Raw genomic sequence first — 16,320 nt, 5'->3', positions numbered from 1 at the left:
CTGACTATACCCACTGCAGGGCGAAGACCTCTCCAATATTTCTCCAATTAACCCGGTTGTGTGCTAGCTGCATCCACTTGACCCCTGCGAACTTCCTTAACCTCATCCGCCCACCTAACTTTCTGCCGCCCCCTGCTACGCTTTCCTTCCCTTGGAATCCAGTTTGTTATCCTAAGCGACCATCGGTTATCCTCCCTTCGCACTAAGTGTCCCGCCCATGCCCATTTCTTATTCTTTTGAGTAATAATCGTTATTTGCTGTACTTTAAATCAGCTTATAGGACATAAACTCGCAGTTTCTATGGAATGACTGCCTTAGGCGACCCTCAGATTGTCTTGCTGGATAAATTCGAAAAGCTATTGGATGATTGACAGCGTGTTTACGGTAAGAAGTTGCCAATAGCTTATAAACAAGACCCATCTCTACTTCTGTTCTCACATGCGGCCAATCGTCCTGCACTATCGAATTAGTCAAGAAATAACCACTCGAGGAATTATTTTTAGAATTCGCGTTCTAATTTTAGAGAGAGGATGTTGGTGTGTCCTGTGATTTCCTAGATGAGTGAGGTCAGTCTAGACGCCGGTCTGCTACGGTCTGTCTGTTCTACGCAGGAAAGATTATGGTCAGACAATGTTCATAAACAGTCCTGAGATTCTTCGAATAAACATGGCGTGTGTGTGTGTGGGAGCAATTCTAGCGATTCGTATAAAAGACGGCAATTTGGGAAAAAGGCTGAAAGTGAAGACAGAACAGCGACGCAATGACTGGCTTGCCGCTGATGACGGTGAGCGAGCCCATGGAGAGGTTTAGTTGGCAACTCGTGAAAAGAAAGGTGAACGATAGAGATCGAACAGCGATTTGATGATGTTAGTACTGTGATTCGCGATGTATGTATGTATGTATGTATGTATGTATGTATGTATGTATGTATGTATGTATGTATGTATGTATGTATGTATGTATGTATGTATGTATGTATGTATGTATGTATGTATGTATGTATGTATGTATGTATGTATGTATGTATGTGTGTGTATGTATGTATGTATGTATGTATGTATGTATGTATGTATGTATGTATGTATGTATGTATGTATGTATGTATGTATGTATGTATGTATGTATGTATGTATGTATGTATGTATGTATGTATGTATGTATGTATGTGTGTGTGTATGTATGTATGTATGTATGTATGTATGTATGTATGTATGTATGTATGTATGTATGTATGTATGTATGTATGTATGTATGTATGTATGTATGTATGTATGTATGTATGTATGTATGTATGTATGTATGTATGTATGTATGTATGTATGTATGTATGTATGTATGTATGTATGTATGTATGTATGTATGTATGTATGTATGTATGTATGTATGTATGTATGCATGCATGCATACATACATTTTTACAGAGACACTTTTATTTTCAAGTGATCAGTATAAAGGTCATTGTACGTGCCACGTGTTTCTCAATTTGAAGTATCTGAAGTATGTACTCTCGTATTTTGTGCAAACATGTTAGTGCGAATCGATACTCTTCATCGAGACTGAGGGTTATTTTGTGGTGCAGTGTGATGTACTGCTTCTAGTACGGGTAATACCTTGCATTTATCTTCAACTTCTGTTACCAAAGCCATGATAAAATTTTATTTATTCTAGAATAAACCTTTGGGTGGGCACATCGGGTATGACAGAGATGGTTTGGCAGATAACAGCTTTTTAGTACGTACGTGCATGTCAGTGCGATTCTTCGATTCTCTTGTGAAATTTTATTTCAACTTGAAGGATGGCTACAGGTGATGTTCGGTATCCTCTGTATTGAAAGCGCAATTCTAAATTTGCCGTCCGTAGCTTTGCGGTAGACAGAATCTCAACTGCGGCAGAGCAGATACTGAAACTGACCAGGCAACCATACAAGGAAATTGAGGTGATATGAGTGCCGGCTCACTCGGGGAATCCGGGATATGAGGGGGCCCACAACATGGCTCGAGGTTTCGTCAACCGAGTCGGTGGGTCGTTCATATCCATGGATTACTCCATGGAGGGGCTGGCATCTTTTCACGATATCACAAGTCATTACAGATTGGAACTACACAAATTTTTACCACCTGACAAAGCGTTGGATAAGGCACAAGAGACCGCTTGGAGGAGACTCCAGACGAGATCTTTTCTTAACCCCTATCTATTACCAAATATGTACCCGAATGACTTTAACCCCGCGTGCAGGTTCTGTGGCGAAGCAGCCACATATGAACATATACTATGGCAATGTGAAAAAGAACCTCCGCTGGAGGATCTGGTACTAATTCCTTCTCTTGAGCGATGGGACGCCATTCTGGTCAGCTCAGAATCAGGCATTCAAGCCTTGGCCACTGAGTGGGCCGATCAGGTAGCCGCCAGCCATGGGTTGGAGCTAGGCCATCTAGAATGAACCGTCTGCATCTGGATTTTGACGAAATAAATGCTTTTAATGCAAAACTCGACGACCTGGGGATCTTTAACGTGCACTGACATCGCGCAGCACACGAACGCTTCTTTGTTTCGCCTGCTTGAGAAGCGCAATCACATAGAGGAGTTCCGGTACCTATGAAGTAACGTTTAAGTGCAGAACAGCATTTGTTGCTTGGTTTTAGTTCTCAAAATTCCCAATTCATTGTATCTATGAACATCTCGACGAACGAAAACAAATATTTCTCAAATGAGGCAGGACAGTTTATTAAAGAGTGAAAGATCTATTATATGTCGCTATTCTGCAGAGCTGCAGATGACTTAGAAGGGAACCTTTGGCAGAAGTTTCGTATTTCAATTATACTGCTTTTATAACAAATATTTCATAAAAGGGTTTATTGGACTCGGGTTGAGCGAGTGATTGAGAAGGTTTAATAATAATGAATAATAATTGCTTCACAGGAAAGGAAAGGCGCAGTATGTGTCACACTTCTACTGTGGACACCTGAACCGCGCCTAAGGGAATGGGGGAAGTGGGAGTGCAAGCGGAAAGAGAAAAGGAAAGAGAAAGAGAAAGGGCCGTAGTGGAGAGCTTCGGAAATTTCGATCCCCTGGGGACCTTTACCGTGCACTGACATCGCGCAGCACACGGAAGCCTCTTCGTTTTGCCTCCATCGAAACGCAGCCGCCAGCGGTCGGGATCGAACTCGGGTACTCCTGCACAGTAGTCTGCCATCTTAATCACACCACCACCGTGGCAGGGGGAGAAGGTTTGTGTGTCTGCGAGAGAGTAAATTTTGCGCCTTTGTCAGTCTTTTTGTATTTGAGCGTGATGGAACGAAAGTTCTGTTTAGCGCCATATTCTGCGAAGCCTTTTTCAGCTTTCATACAGACGACGAAAGTAAAGAGCAGGCAGAGGAGGCGCGAATAATACACAAATATGCGACAAACCGTCAACATGCTTTAGTCAGCTTGCCAAACACAAAACTGTGTTGGCATCATGTTCTTTGCTTCCTTCCCTTCATCGTTATTTTTTTCATTTGTTCTCCTGGCACACAGAACACGCACAGTCGTTACAATTTTGTTCTTTACATTATTGAAGTATAATAGAAACCTGACGTCTAGAATATCCGAACAATCTCGAAAGCCAGCGAAGTGGTGTATTTGAGCGTCTTTATTTTCTGTTTGAACGAAATGCATGGACTTGTAGCGGCGAGTGCAAGAGGGATCGGCAAAACAAAAATGATACTTTAAATTAGGTAACTCAAAAATCATTTAAAGAGAATTACAACCTAATAAGATGTTTATCCTGAAACGGTTACAAATTGTTATTGTGTTTGACTATATAGCATCTCACAAAGGTTACCTCAGTGTTCTCGTTTTTCTGACAATCTGGATCATTATGAACAAAAACATGATGGCATTAAAATGACGTTATCTTGGACTTATATATCATATATTTTTTATTCCGCAGTAGACTTCAGCTATGCAAACATTAACACACTTCATTTCCGGATATCAAATATAGTGCAATCCTTTTATTCATCCCAACTCCCTCTCAAAAATAAATTGTATAACCTGTATGCAACCAAGTGTGCAAAACATCTTGTTTCTCTAAGTAGGTAGTATGAAATTATGTGATGGAGACGCCGCTTTCCAATTGGGTTATCTTATATCATCGATAAGCACATTTCAATATAATATTTTCACCTTTCCAAGTAGTGCTGACTTCCACATCTTGTACAAATATTGAGACGTGTTTTATAAACCTATATGCATGAATTGGATAAAGGACAATACTGGTGGCACCTAAAGTTAATTAACATTTATATGATAATTCTTCAAAGTAAAACTACAAACGCATTTTCTGAATAACTTCTGTTGCGTATTCCTTATTAGATTGCACGGAAGAAGGAGCTGAAAATCATTGTCGCGTGCTCAGGGCATACAGTCCACTACAAATTTAAAAGCAACAAGCTTTTCGTAACCACGTAATCGCCTCATTACTCTCCGAAGCATAACAAGACGTCATGCTGGCTGTAAGAGCAAGGAAAAAAGGACAAGAGGATGGAGAGTGTATTAAATTTAGGCCGACCGTTTTCAAAAAGATTCTTTCAGGGAACTTTTTTAAGTGCAATTTACGAGTCGTGAACGCAATGCAGAAAAGATGAGCTTACGTCAGAATTTTTCTTCTATTTACCCCGCAGAATGAAAACAGAAAAATACGTATCTACAAGCTTTCATAGCGTTTTTCCTTCTTAAGCGAATGAACGCTTTGGATGGCATTAACACTGAAACGATTTACACATAGAATAAGATTAAGGCAATGGAAAATCTGGCGCAAAGTGTGCCGCTGTGGGCATGAAAGGATAATTAAATGACAGAATGTAATGAAGTACAGGAAGGGAGGGCACCTTCTCCTCATTACGCCATTTTCACAGATAATTGCTAAAACACATTTTCATGCGCCACGTCCTATTTGGCTGAAGTGGGCTTGAAGTTCTACATGTTGCTGTTAAGGATGTTAGGCTGCAGCTGGGACGTAACGTTGCTGGTGGTAGTTGATTAACCATGTATGTTAGGATCGCGCTAAACGTATACTTATGAAGAATCTACCGATGTTACCATGAAATCTGGTTGTCTTATCTCGTACTATTATAAAATTGGCCGCGATCTGATAATGCAAGTTCTCCGCAATTTGCACGGTTGCCCTCAAAGGAGCTTGCGGCGCATTTAATTAAGAAAAACTGCATTTTTCTGCTCCTTAAGACGCTAGGCACACGCTCGGGATTTGCTTCATGGACCAGAAAGCAGTATTTATAGGGCGTTTTATTACTGTGGAAAGTGACAGGAGTTTTGTTCGATATAAGCCCCGAGCAAATCGTCGTCATTGTGACAACTTTTTAGAGGTATGTACTATATGCAAAAATGTTCATAAATGATTATGGTTACTGAACGTCTATGTGCGGTTTCAGTAAGAGTGTGCGTATAAAGCAAAAAAGTACCTCACGCTCCGCTCTTCAACAATGGTTTCTTGCATTCGAAGCTAAAAACACCTCGTTACCTAAAAAGTTTTCCTAATTCTATACTTTATCCCTTAACGTGGTCTAAAGAAAAAAAAGGTGCACCGAGAATTTGCCACACGTTCACAGCTCGCCTTGGAGTTTAGACAGACACGTAATAAACGAAACATCCTAGACGATCTCGGAACAGGCGAGATAAGTAGCGTGCAGCGAGTGTGAATACATAGTAAGTCACAATGCTGTGGTTTTCAGTGTTGTGCTAATAACAATAAGTGGCTCTGTTGCGCTGCATTACTCTGTATGCTATGTTTGAAACGAAGAAGCTACGCTCGTGTGGCTGTCTCGTCGACACGATGGGTCGGTCTTATTATGTGCTATTTTCCGCGCTACCTACGCTCTCACTGACTGATTTCGCGCAAACACGGATAAGACTCGAGCGAACACAGAACTCGGTGGATAATGCTTAGTGGCACACCTAGGGAGACGGCTATTATGAGACACGTGCCTCGCGCTTCAGAAAACGCTGCCTAGCGCTGACTTCCAAGACCTCTTCGACTGTGAGCTAGAGTGTTTGCCCTCATCCTCTAATCTCATCTTAGTGGCTGCTGGTTGTTGCACTAGAAGTAGACAAAAAAATGTAAATGCGAACAACGCACCATGAAGCTTGTCCCGAGCTTTGACATCACCCGAGTTTTGTCCGTGCATGACAGCAGTCAGCGAGCATCAAGAGGGGGGAAAGCGCGTGAGCAGCAAGAAATAAAATGCTGGAATAAAGCAACGCAAGGGCATCCAACGCGTGCCGCTTGCTTGTTTCAAACAAAGCAAGCTGGGCAATGCAACCCACCAGAGCTATTTCTATCAAGGCAACCCGATCGAGAAAGGAGTGAGGCAAGGCTGCATACTGTCGCCCTGCCTATTTAACCTATATGCAGAGTGCATCATGAGGAAGGCCGGTCTGGACGAGTCTTCAGCTGGAGTGAAGATTGCTGGAAATCGTATCAACAACCTTAGATATGCGAATGATACCACTTTAATGGCAGAAAATGAAGTGGAACTCAAGAGACTTCTGATGCACGTACAGGAAGAGATCGAGTGAGAAGTTTGGGCTTAAACTGAACATTAAAAAGACAAAGATCATGGCGTCTTGCCCTATCAAGTCCTGGAGCATCAATGGACAAGAAGTGGAAGCTGTGACAGATTTTCTCTTCTTGGGCTCCAAGATTACCTCGGAAGGAGACTGCAGCCATGAATTAGGAGACGCCTGCTTCTGGGAAGAGAGCAATGGTTAGCCTTGACCGCCTAGTAAAGAGCAGAGACATTAGTCTGCCAACCATGATCCGTATAACTAGTGCTATGGTCTTTCCAGTTGTGATGTATGGATGCGAGAGTTGGACTGTGAAAAAGACTGACCGCCGAAGAATTGACGCGTTTGAATTGTGGTGCTGGCGAAGACTCTTGAGAGTTCCTTGGACTGCCAGAAGATCAAATCAGTCGATATTGTCGACCATAAACCCTGACTGCTCATTGGAGGGTCAAATTCTAAAGTTAAAGCTCAGCTACTTTGGTCATCAGATGAGAAGAGAGGAGTCGCTGGAGAAAGATTTGATATTGGGAAAGGTTGAGGGTCGCCGGAGAAGGGGTAGGCAGCGAACGCGATGGTTAGATTGCACCCTCGAGGCACTGCAGATGAAGTTATATGATGTTAGGAAGATAGTGAGAGACCGGAAAGCGTGGCGTGACTTGGTCCATAGGGTCACGAAGAGTCGGACACGACTGAACGACTGAATTGAACCCAGAAAATCAAAATACGTATCATGACTTACCCACCGTCTGTCGGCACACTTCAAAATGCCGCTTACAACGCCTGTTTCGGGCAAGTAAAGGGCGTGCCACCTCTCTCGGTGTTTACATCTCTGCCCGCACTTACAGGCGAACAGTGCGTACTGGGTGTAGCCTAGCTCCAACTTTTTACATCTTTAGAATACGTTAAAAGATACCCATTCTCTAGGTTTCTTGTTATAAACACTGTTTTGACGAACCGTAGGTTTCTTGCGATATTGGTTTGTGACAGTGACCTCAGAATTTTTTGACATTTCGATCTCTTCAAGTTAGCAAACACTGTTTTCAGTAAATGTGGCCAATGTCGCTAAAATAAATGCGGTGGTCTCCCACTGCAAGCCAACTCCGGTTTGCCCTTCCGTATATTTAGTCTGCCAGGGTGAACAGCATTATAATGCAGAACATTTCATTGCTTTGTGTAAAATCAAAATTTTGAGGGCAAAGCTCCACCTCAAATTAGTGCTAATGGCTTCCGTTTGCGTCTGCCATTGCCAATTCTTGTTCCCATACAAGCGCATTGCTACTCACGTAATCCCTAATCATTTGGGTTTTGCCTGTGTTATTATCTACATACGCACAAGCATACTGTCGTAACTACCCACTTATGTGAATGGCTAGCCGGCACGCACGCACGCACGCACGCACGCACGCACGCACACACACACACACACACACACACACACACACACACACACACACACACACACACACACACACACACACACACACACACACACACACACACACACACACACACACACACACACACACACACACACACACACACACACACACACACACACACACACACACACACACACACACACACACACACACACACACACACACACACACACACACACACACACACACACACACACACACACACACACACACACACACACACACACACACACACACACACACACACACACACACACACACACACACACACACACACACACACACACACGCGCGCGCACAAGCACACACACAAGCATGCACGCACGTCTAACAACTAACATATACCGGAGCCGTTTCCATTATTTTTTCCTATCCAGCGTCGATGGAGAGCACGTCGGTACCGGTTTTAAAGAAATAGTGTGAAAAAGCTCATTGTACAGAAAATTCAGCATCGGCTTTGTAGGAGCTTTGAGTATAAAAAACGTTATGGGCATGCAGCTGGTTGCTGGCTGGTAAAATGCCATGTTCTGATTGTTCGTCGGGTTACGTGACGTTCCGCGCTGCCAAATCGGGCATTGCCTTTGAGATTGGAGTATGAGACTGAAGTCGAGCCTTACAGAACTCTTGGATCACACCGCCCCTAGGCAGCGTAGGCATGTTCGTAAAATTTGTTAAAGCGAAGCTTTGTACCTATGTCGGGTGGTACTTCATATAAAAATGTGGTTTATGATTGTATACTATTGAGTGTGTGAGGTAATAGATGCCTTAATTATAATATTAGTAATTAAGTGAGCAGTCAAGGCATGTACGCGAATGAATATCCACAGGAGGAGCCGACAGACGGGAGTCGTTAACGCTCTCGCGTCATTCTCTAAAAGCGGAATTGAAATGTACCCTGAATTTTTTTTTTCAGAAGAATTTACCTTTAAATATGCCTCGTAAAAATAAGAAAGCCAGAAGTCAATGAAGGCAGGATAAGTGCAGGAAAATTGTTCGTAATTTTTTTTTTCATTTACAGTGTTTATCAATAATTTATTAGACGTGTGCTCCCTTTATATCCGACAAGTAATTGATTAGAAAGTGCAAATAAAATGACCGCACACAGCCACTGAGACATGATAATGTTTTTTAATCTCTGACAGAGTTGGTGAAGGTGGCCATAGAAATGCCACGACCTCCGCAAGCCGAGTACTGTCCGTTACAAACAAAGCCATGGTTGCGATTGTCGGTCCTTCTTTCGACGTGTTGGGCTGCGTATAATATATTGCTGAGGCCGTTAAGCACCACCCCATTGTCCAATGTGGTAGGAGGTAAAGTGACATTTATCATCACAAGTAACTAACATGAGCTAACACATTCAGACTGCCCCTGCTTGAGTAAATCTAACATTTCTCGAGACCACTCACCACTCTTGGCTACTACATCAAAGAGCCGTGCAGCGTAGAGGCAGTGCTCTCTTAAAAGCTGTGTGCAATTAAAAGAAGCGTCTTCTTGTGCGTCGCCCGTAGGCGGTGCAGGCGGTGTTCTTTGAAACCGAGGATCGCTCATCGACTCGTAATCTCCTTGAGCGACGGGTTAATTACCTGGGCAACAGTTAAAGAACCGCACTTCCTTAGCTTCGCACGTGGCTGAAGAGATTGATGGCGAAGGGAGCTGCTCTTACGTTAAGCTGGGACACGTGCCTGTATGCATTCTAGGCCGTTGACCTTTCGTAATTATTTGTGAAAGTTCCTGTGCAGCGCGACGCGCCAAGCGAGATTGATCGCCAGTTAGAGGAAGAGGAATTAAACAATTACATAGAAACAGACATTATGTTTCAAATTTTCATCTATTGTTTTATTTTATAGGAAACCTGGTGCTGGGGGGGGGGGGGGGGGGGGGGGGAGTGTGCCGCCTATTGGCCACTCGCTTAGTAAGGCGACTGAGGCTAGCGTGGCTGGAGGCTCGGAAGGATGGCTGAATTATCGTGAAACCGAAGGCATTCTACTGCGTGTAAACTTTCTCGGCTATTTATAGAAATGTTCTTCCGAACTCGATTTCGCCGTAACTGCATAAAAAAGAGAGGCGGTAATTAAGCTGTATTCTTGCGGCTGGACGAGAGCAGCCGATCGTTTTGCTTCTTGTATGCGTGCTGTGTTATCGCACTTCGCAGTGCGACTTAGCGTAGTGCGAATGATAACGCTTTGTTTATTCGCTTTATCAGTTGCGCAGTCTGAGGCGAGATCGAGATGCGAAAGGTGCCTGTTTGATCAGCGCGTGGGCTCGAGCTTCGGGCTCAAACGCCAGGTTTTTGAGTGCGGCTCTTGCTCTTGCCTATATAGGCCATCAGGAGACGGATGAAAAGAAGTCGCAGTAATCGAAATGGGAGCGATTCGTTTGGTTCGTGGGGTCAACGTCCCAAAGTGACTCAGGCTATGAGAGACGCCGTAGTGGAGGGCTAAGGAGATTTCAACCACCTCTGGTTCTTTAAGGTGCACTAGAGCACACGGGCGCCTGGCTTTTTGCCTCCACCGAAAATTGATTGCCGTGGCCAGGATTCAGTACCGCATCCTTCGGTCCAGTAGTCGAGCGCCCTAACCATTGCACCGCCACGGCGGGGTCAATAGGAGAGTGAGGGCTGACATACGAGGCCCTCTATTGTGGATGTTGGGATGTTGCGATGGTCTATGTGGCAAACCGTGACAGCCAATGACTTATAGGAACAGGTACTATTCTGTCAGAAGTGTTCAGAGGTTATGAGAAGTTATGCACCGGCCGGCATACATTGACAAACATTCTTGCAATAAACGATGGGAAATCACCCAGTGAGACTTTGGAATCTTGAAGAAATGCAGTGAGTGAACGGTGATTGAAAACAGTTATGCCTCGTGCGCTGGTATGGGGGCGCCACTGATTTGGAACAACTAGCGCCACCTCCAGGCTGCGCAGGGCACTTTCCCGTCGTTGCTGTCTGCCCGCGCTACTGGCCGGCTGCTGTGGCGGCCGTTTCGACATGGCTGCAGGGAGCCAACCGCGAGTGTTGTTTTGCGGATTCCGGCCAATTGAAAACATTGAAGAATATTTTAAAAGATGCAGCGTCAAGCGCGGCAACAACCTCTACGCCGGGAACCATGTTTACGGCGTGAGAGAAGAAGTTTCATGTGCGGGAGGGCCGTCCGACGTCGTCGGAAGATGCATTGCGCAAATGAAGTGCGTTGATTACGACGTGCGGTTGACGGTAAGCACAGTTCACGAGACATTTTATTTATTCGTTGCATGAGCGTGAAAACGTGTGCTGTGCACTTGCAGTTGTCTGCGCAGCCAAGACATATTGTTGATGCCAGCTGCACGTGCAAGGCGGGATGCCGAGGATGGTGCAAGCACGCAGCGGCGCTCGCCGTGTTCGTGAACAACTCCATGCATACATCTTGTACAGACCTACCGTGCGCGTGGCTCAAGCCTTCTTCGCGGCCAACCCTGGATACCAAAAAACAGATTAAGGATCTTTTCCCAGGTAAGAAAAATAAATGCTGTATGAGGAGATCCATCGAATAACATATTGGAATCGTCCACCCAGGTCGCCCCATGCCTGTACCAGTGCTTAAGGCACTGTCCGCGTCTGACGTTCATGTCCAATTTCCGGACGTTAGGTGCGCCTTCACAGATGTGCTGCAGTGCATTGAGGGCGATGCAGTCGAAGAATGTGGGGCCGTGTCGTCCGGGGCAGTTGAAGAGGTAGCCGGTATCGCAGCTTCTGAGCTCATGAGAGCAATTATGGAAAACGGGCGCGCCACGTATGGCATGATGGAAATCACCAGTACATTGCCTCTCAGAATTACAAGGTGTGACATGTTGTCTGCGCTGGCGGACAGCGAGAAAATGTTTTATGAGAAGTTCGTGCAAAAAAGCATAAATGAAATTATCGAAATCGAACTGACAACTAGGGGCCAAGGAAAATTAAAAAGGTTTGTTATTTGCTTTCATGCGTTGCTGAACTTTCTTCCTGGCACTAATGGCATGTTCTTGATCAGGTGGCATCAGGAGAGGATTCTTCGGATTACAAGCTCCATTGCTCACATAATAAAGAAAGGCAGAGTTCGAGGCTCTTGCACATGCATTGGTTACGCCGAGGGCCTTTGCAACTGCTGCCACCACCTACGGTAAGCAGCAGCACACTCCGTACAAGTAGAACATGCAAGTATAAATAGGCAGTCTCGTTGTGACTTTGTTCGTAAAAAAGGCTAATTGTATATATTGCGTTATCTAGTGCACACTTTAAAGGTGCCCTTAAAGTAAAATCTAAATTTTATGAATCTTACCGAAAAGTACTAGTCAATTTTTCTCATTTTGCAGGTAAGAATACAGAAGACGTGGCAAGAAAGGAGCTCTCTACGCTCCTGCGAGTTCCAGTTCATGAGGTAATTCCATATGTGTTCAAGAAGATTGACATGTTTCCTAATTCCTTCCATTTGTTTCTTTCTGCAGGTCGGACTGGTTATACACCCGGAACAACCCTGGTTGTGCTGCAGCCCGGATGGCATCTTTGTAGCCAGCAATACAACTCGTGTTGTTGAAATCAAATGCCCCTTTTCTCTCAGGAACTCAAAGCTTATTGATGCAGAGCAAGAAGTTAGCTATGTTAAATACATCCACTATGTCAATGGAAAGTTGACTCTAAAAAAAAGTCACCCATATTTCACACAGGTGATGATTATATTGTATGTTTTAAATATTGATGAAGCGCTTTTTTTTTGTGTACTCAGAAAAGCAAAGTGTTAGCATAACTGTCAAGAAGGATGAAAAATTTCTCTCCGAGTACATACCTAAGCTTCAAGCATACTATTTCAAGTATTATTTAAAACAGCTGACAAACTTGTCACGACCAAATGTTCAGGCGTAATATCAAGTCCACATAATTTTATGTTGTTTGTCTGTGAAGTGTTGGGTTCTTGCAGCATGGGCACAATTAAAAACAGGGTTGATAATGAAAGTAAGATTTATTGCAGTGAATTCGTCTATGTACACTTCATGACATTGGACAACATTGTTTCCTGGGCTCACTGAGAGGTTCTGGAAATGTTCAGCTGAACACATGGTTGGGCTCATTTTCCATCCACACTATGACTGGCTTAAGATCTCGTCACTCGATCTGCATTGTCAGTATTTTGGCCGCTAAAGATTGGTGGCTGTAGGTTGGCCAGAATACAACACATCCGCATAATATTGCTCATGTGGGGAATCAGTTCAGTAGGTACCCTTGTATTGAGGATATTGAACGTTTTCACACGCTGGATTACCCTTTCGACATGTATGCGCACCTGGGCTACATTGTATGTTTCCTGAAGTTCCTCATATGTAAATTGTACATTTCCTTTTGAAAAAGGGGGCAATACAACAATGCCTTTCTGACCTGCAGCGGGTGCTCTAATGCCTGGAAAGCCCTTGTCCGCTAGCACTATGTCGCCCGGCTCAATCCTGTCAAGGAACCCTGACTCAAGTGTGATGTGAGTGTCCGATGCACGACCACCATAGGCCTCGGAGACAAATGTCACTACACCATTTGGCAAAATTCCTAGTAAAAACTTCAAAGTGTAGCCACCCTTATAGTGTGAAAACAGTGCCCGCCTTTGCTCAACAGTAGGTGGCTCTTCAGTTCTTATTTCTGTGCAATCTATGACGTAACGGCAGCGAGGATAGTGGATCTTGAAACATGCTGGCATTGTTGCTTGCACGGTGGCAAGTGACGGTTCTGGGATCCATTCCTTCATTGCAGCTAACAAGTTGCTCAAGACAAAATAAAATATACGGCTTACTGCCGTCCGGTGAAGCCAAAAAAGAACACCAAGGCTAGCAAAGGAGATGCCAAGTTTCAGTTTCATAAGAAAAATTACAAGTTTCTGTGGAACTGGAACATCGATTCGCCTTGCTACTATGGGTGAAAGAACAAACATCAGTAAGGCAAATACATTGGTGCTAACACCACACAGTTCTTTAAACGCATCTGCTCTCTCCCTCAGCGAGTCATATCCAAGGAATACACAGCTTCTCTCCTCTATTCCAGTGCTTGTGGATGTTGCGGCTGGCACTGCCTGCACAGCTATATCTGTTGTGCTTGTGTGTGACACTTGCGTTGAGGCTGAGCCATGTGATGTCACTGAGAGGAACATGTTGCACTGGCCTTCAGGTAGAACCGTGTTTGTTTGAGTCGCCTGAAAAATATAACACGTGCACAATCAATCTTTATTAATCAATACTAATAACTCCATTGTCAAGCTATAGCAAGAAATTAACAGCATTGGTTAGAACAGAGTATGAGCGCTGTTGGGGACACACTTGCATAACACTGAGCACATAAAGATACACACGAAAGCGAAGGTAACAATACTAAGAAGACTGCCATGGTTGTGCACAGCTGCACTAGCTAGGGTGCCCTGGTGCTGGCTCTCTATATTTTCTTTCTTTTACAAAGTTAAACTCTCCTTCAGATTCAAACCACTAAATATACCAGCACAAAAATTTGTTTTAAAACAGCAAACAAAAACCAAAGAACATATTCAAATTGCTTCAGCAGACATGCAGTGATAAGGAAAAAGCAATAATGAAAACTAAACCAGTTGGTGAACGATTTTATTGTCCCATTGGGTGGCGTTTGGCCAACAGTTTAGAATCCGTAAATGCATACTGTATAATCATGCCGCCGCGCATAAAAATAACAGCCTACATATAGCATGGGTTAACATTTGAGATACTGATTCCGAGGACGCGGGTTCAGTCGCAGCCGCCGCGGCCGCGTTTGGATGGACGCGAAACGCAATTAAGGCGCCCGTGTACTGTACGATGTCAGTGCACGTCGAAGAACCACACATGGTCGAAATTACAGGAGCCCTCCACTACGGCGTCCCTCATAGCCTGAGTCGCTTTGGGACGTTAAATTTTATAAACCATACATCTGAGGGGATTCAATAAATGAGGTCCTTACCACGGATACAAACGTAACGCTTTCTTCTGACCCTTCCAATTGTTCCTCATCGGGACCGTGGGCCAGACTGCGACACGAAGTGCCGGTTACGGAGTCTGAATCCGTTGACACCTGTGCCGCACCCGCTGATCCGCGTCGTTGAAACCTAAGAAAAAATGTTAAAGAATGCAGATGGCTGTTCAGCAAAACATAAAACTGCGACACTTCGTATGGGCTCGTCCAGATCGCGAGGACGATTGAGCGCAAAGACTAGGAAATGCACGGCATAACACCGACAGGACCTCGAGGACGACCCAAAGCTCGTCCCGTGCATTTTGTCCCCCTCCCTGTTGCTGCCGTGTCAGCACACATAATTCTGCATTCTTACAAAGCACTGTATATTAAAGCCTACGCATCATCGGCTGGATTAAAACTTACCGCTGGTATCTCTGGAGCTTCGTTTCGCGCCCAACGCCATCGTCTCTCCCATAGCAAGCAGGGAATATTGTTGGAATGTAGGCAGGGTGGTGTGCCGCAGAACTTCTCTCGTTGAACACGAAGTGGGCGCTACATATGCGTGTTTGGCCCTTCACTGGTTGCCACAGTCCGCCGTCCGCACTAATAAATAGAAATAAATGCTGTACTATTCCAATTGTAACCTTGGAGACAGCCAAAATCGACTCTAGAAGACGAAATGGCCACTTGTTTACCTTGCACGTCGTACTGCTCTGATCCACCGCTCCCGTCGCTCCTTCTCGTAGGGCTTCCATGGAAATCCATAGAACTTGATTTTCGGGACCTTGCCTGCAACGTTTCTGTAGCTATTGTGACAACCGTACACGCAGCAATAAACGGTGCCGCCTTTTTTCGTCGGCGGCTTGTCGCTGTCCGAGCGAGACGCCATGCTGACTGCAGTGAGACGGGCCGCTCCGAGACGACGCGAAGGTTACGCCGCGTATTACAGGTGGCGCCACTTGTCCGGCTCAAAGCTGCAGCGCACGGAGCCTATAGGACTCGGTCGCTGTTTGCTTCAAGGAAATGATCTAACTCGCTTCATGAGAACTAAAACCATTTTAGTATTTAAGTTAGGTGCTGTAGTTTGGCTTCTTACGCATCGCCGAAAACATTCTTTTAATATTTTTTTCAGATACGCGCGAGTCAATATCTTGTGATTAGGTAGATTTTCTTGAGGTAAACCCAGGCAGGACATGTAGTGCGAAGAGAGGATAACCGATGGTCGCTTAGGGTAACAAACTGGATTCCAAGGGAAGGAAAGCGTAGCAGGGGGCGGCAGAAAGTTAGGTGGGCGGATGAGATTAAGAAGCTCGCAGGGGTCAGGTGGATGCAGCTTGCACAGAACCGGGTTAAGTGGAGAAATAT

The 16,320-nt window shown here is 44.6% G+C and overlaps 2 protein-coding genes and 1 long non-coding RNA gene across 3 annotated transcripts; 2 read left to right on the top strand and 1 right to left on the bottom strand.

Moving 5' to 3' along the window:
- The first annotated feature begins 10,971 nt into the window (after nt 1-10,971).
- LOC146191240 (uncharacterized) lies at nt 10,972-12,063 on the top strand. The gene is made up of 3 exons (XM_084600296.1): nt 10,972-11,220; nt 11,292-11,496; nt 12,014-12,063. Exons 1-3 carry the CDS (start codon nt 10,996-10,998, stop codon nt 12,061-12,063), a joined length of 480 nt encoding a protein of 159 aa, XP_084456422.1. The 5' UTR covers nt 10,972-10,995.
- A 14-nt stretch (nt 12,064-12,077) lies between these two features.
- Nucleotides 12,078-13,105, top strand: LOC146191239 (uncharacterized). The gene is made up of 3 exons (XR_014706619.1): nt 12,078-12,142; nt 12,336-12,400; nt 12,468-13,105. It is a non-coding gene; the product is annotated as an uncharacterized LOC146191239 (long non-coding RNA).
- A 6-nt stretch (nt 13,106-13,111) lies between these two features.
- LOC146191238 (uncharacterized) lies at nt 13,112-15,844 on the bottom strand. The gene is made up of 4 exons (XM_084600295.1): nt 15,651-15,844; nt 15,379-15,558; nt 14,962-15,106; nt 13,112-14,191 (listed from the first exon to the last, which is right to left on the bottom strand). Exons 1-4 carry the CDS (start codon nt 15,842-15,844, stop codon nt 13,112-13,114), a joined length of 1,599 nt encoding a protein of 532 aa, XP_084456421.1.
- Between the last annotated feature and the right edge of the window lie 476 nt (nt 15,845-16,320).

The sequence above is a fragment of the Amblyomma maculatum genome, chromosome 4 (assembly GCF_055883805.1).
Source record: "Amblyomma maculatum isolate TAMU_Amacu chromosome 4, ASM5588380v1, whole genome shotgun sequence".
Lineage (NCBI taxonomy): Eukaryota > Metazoa > Arthropoda > Arachnida > Ixodida > Ixodidae > Amblyomma > Amblyomma maculatum.
Note: the sequence above shows the minus strand (reverse complement) of the source record. Positions and strands in the feature narration are given on the sequence as shown.

Bases quoted from the DNA above. Each gene is read 5' to 3' on its own strand.
- LOC146191238 (XM_084600295.1), bottom strand. From the start codon at position 15,844: ATGGCGTCTCGCTCGGACAGCGACAAGCCGCCGACGAAAAAAGGCGGC. The intron at 15,107-15,378 runs GTAAGTTTTAAT...ATTTTTTCTTAG, and splicing joins AAGCTCCAGAGATACCAGCG to GTTTCAACGACGCGGATCAG. The intron at 14,192-14,961 runs GTAAGGACCTCA...TATATTTTTCAG, and splicing joins GCGTTACGTTTGTATCCGTG to GCGACTCAAACAAACACGGT.
- LOC146191240 (XM_084600296.1), top strand. From the start codon at position 10,996: ATGGCTGCAGGGAGCCAACCGCGAGTGTTGTTTTGCGGATTCCGGCCA. The intron at 11,221-11,291 runs GTAAGCACAGTT...GTGCACTTGCAG, and splicing joins ATTACGACGTGCGGTTGACG to TTGTCTGCGCAGCCAAGACA. The intron at 11,497-12,013 runs GTAAGAAAAATA...GTTCTTGATCAG, and splicing joins GATTAAGGATCTTTTCCCAG to GTGGCATCAGGAGAGGATTC.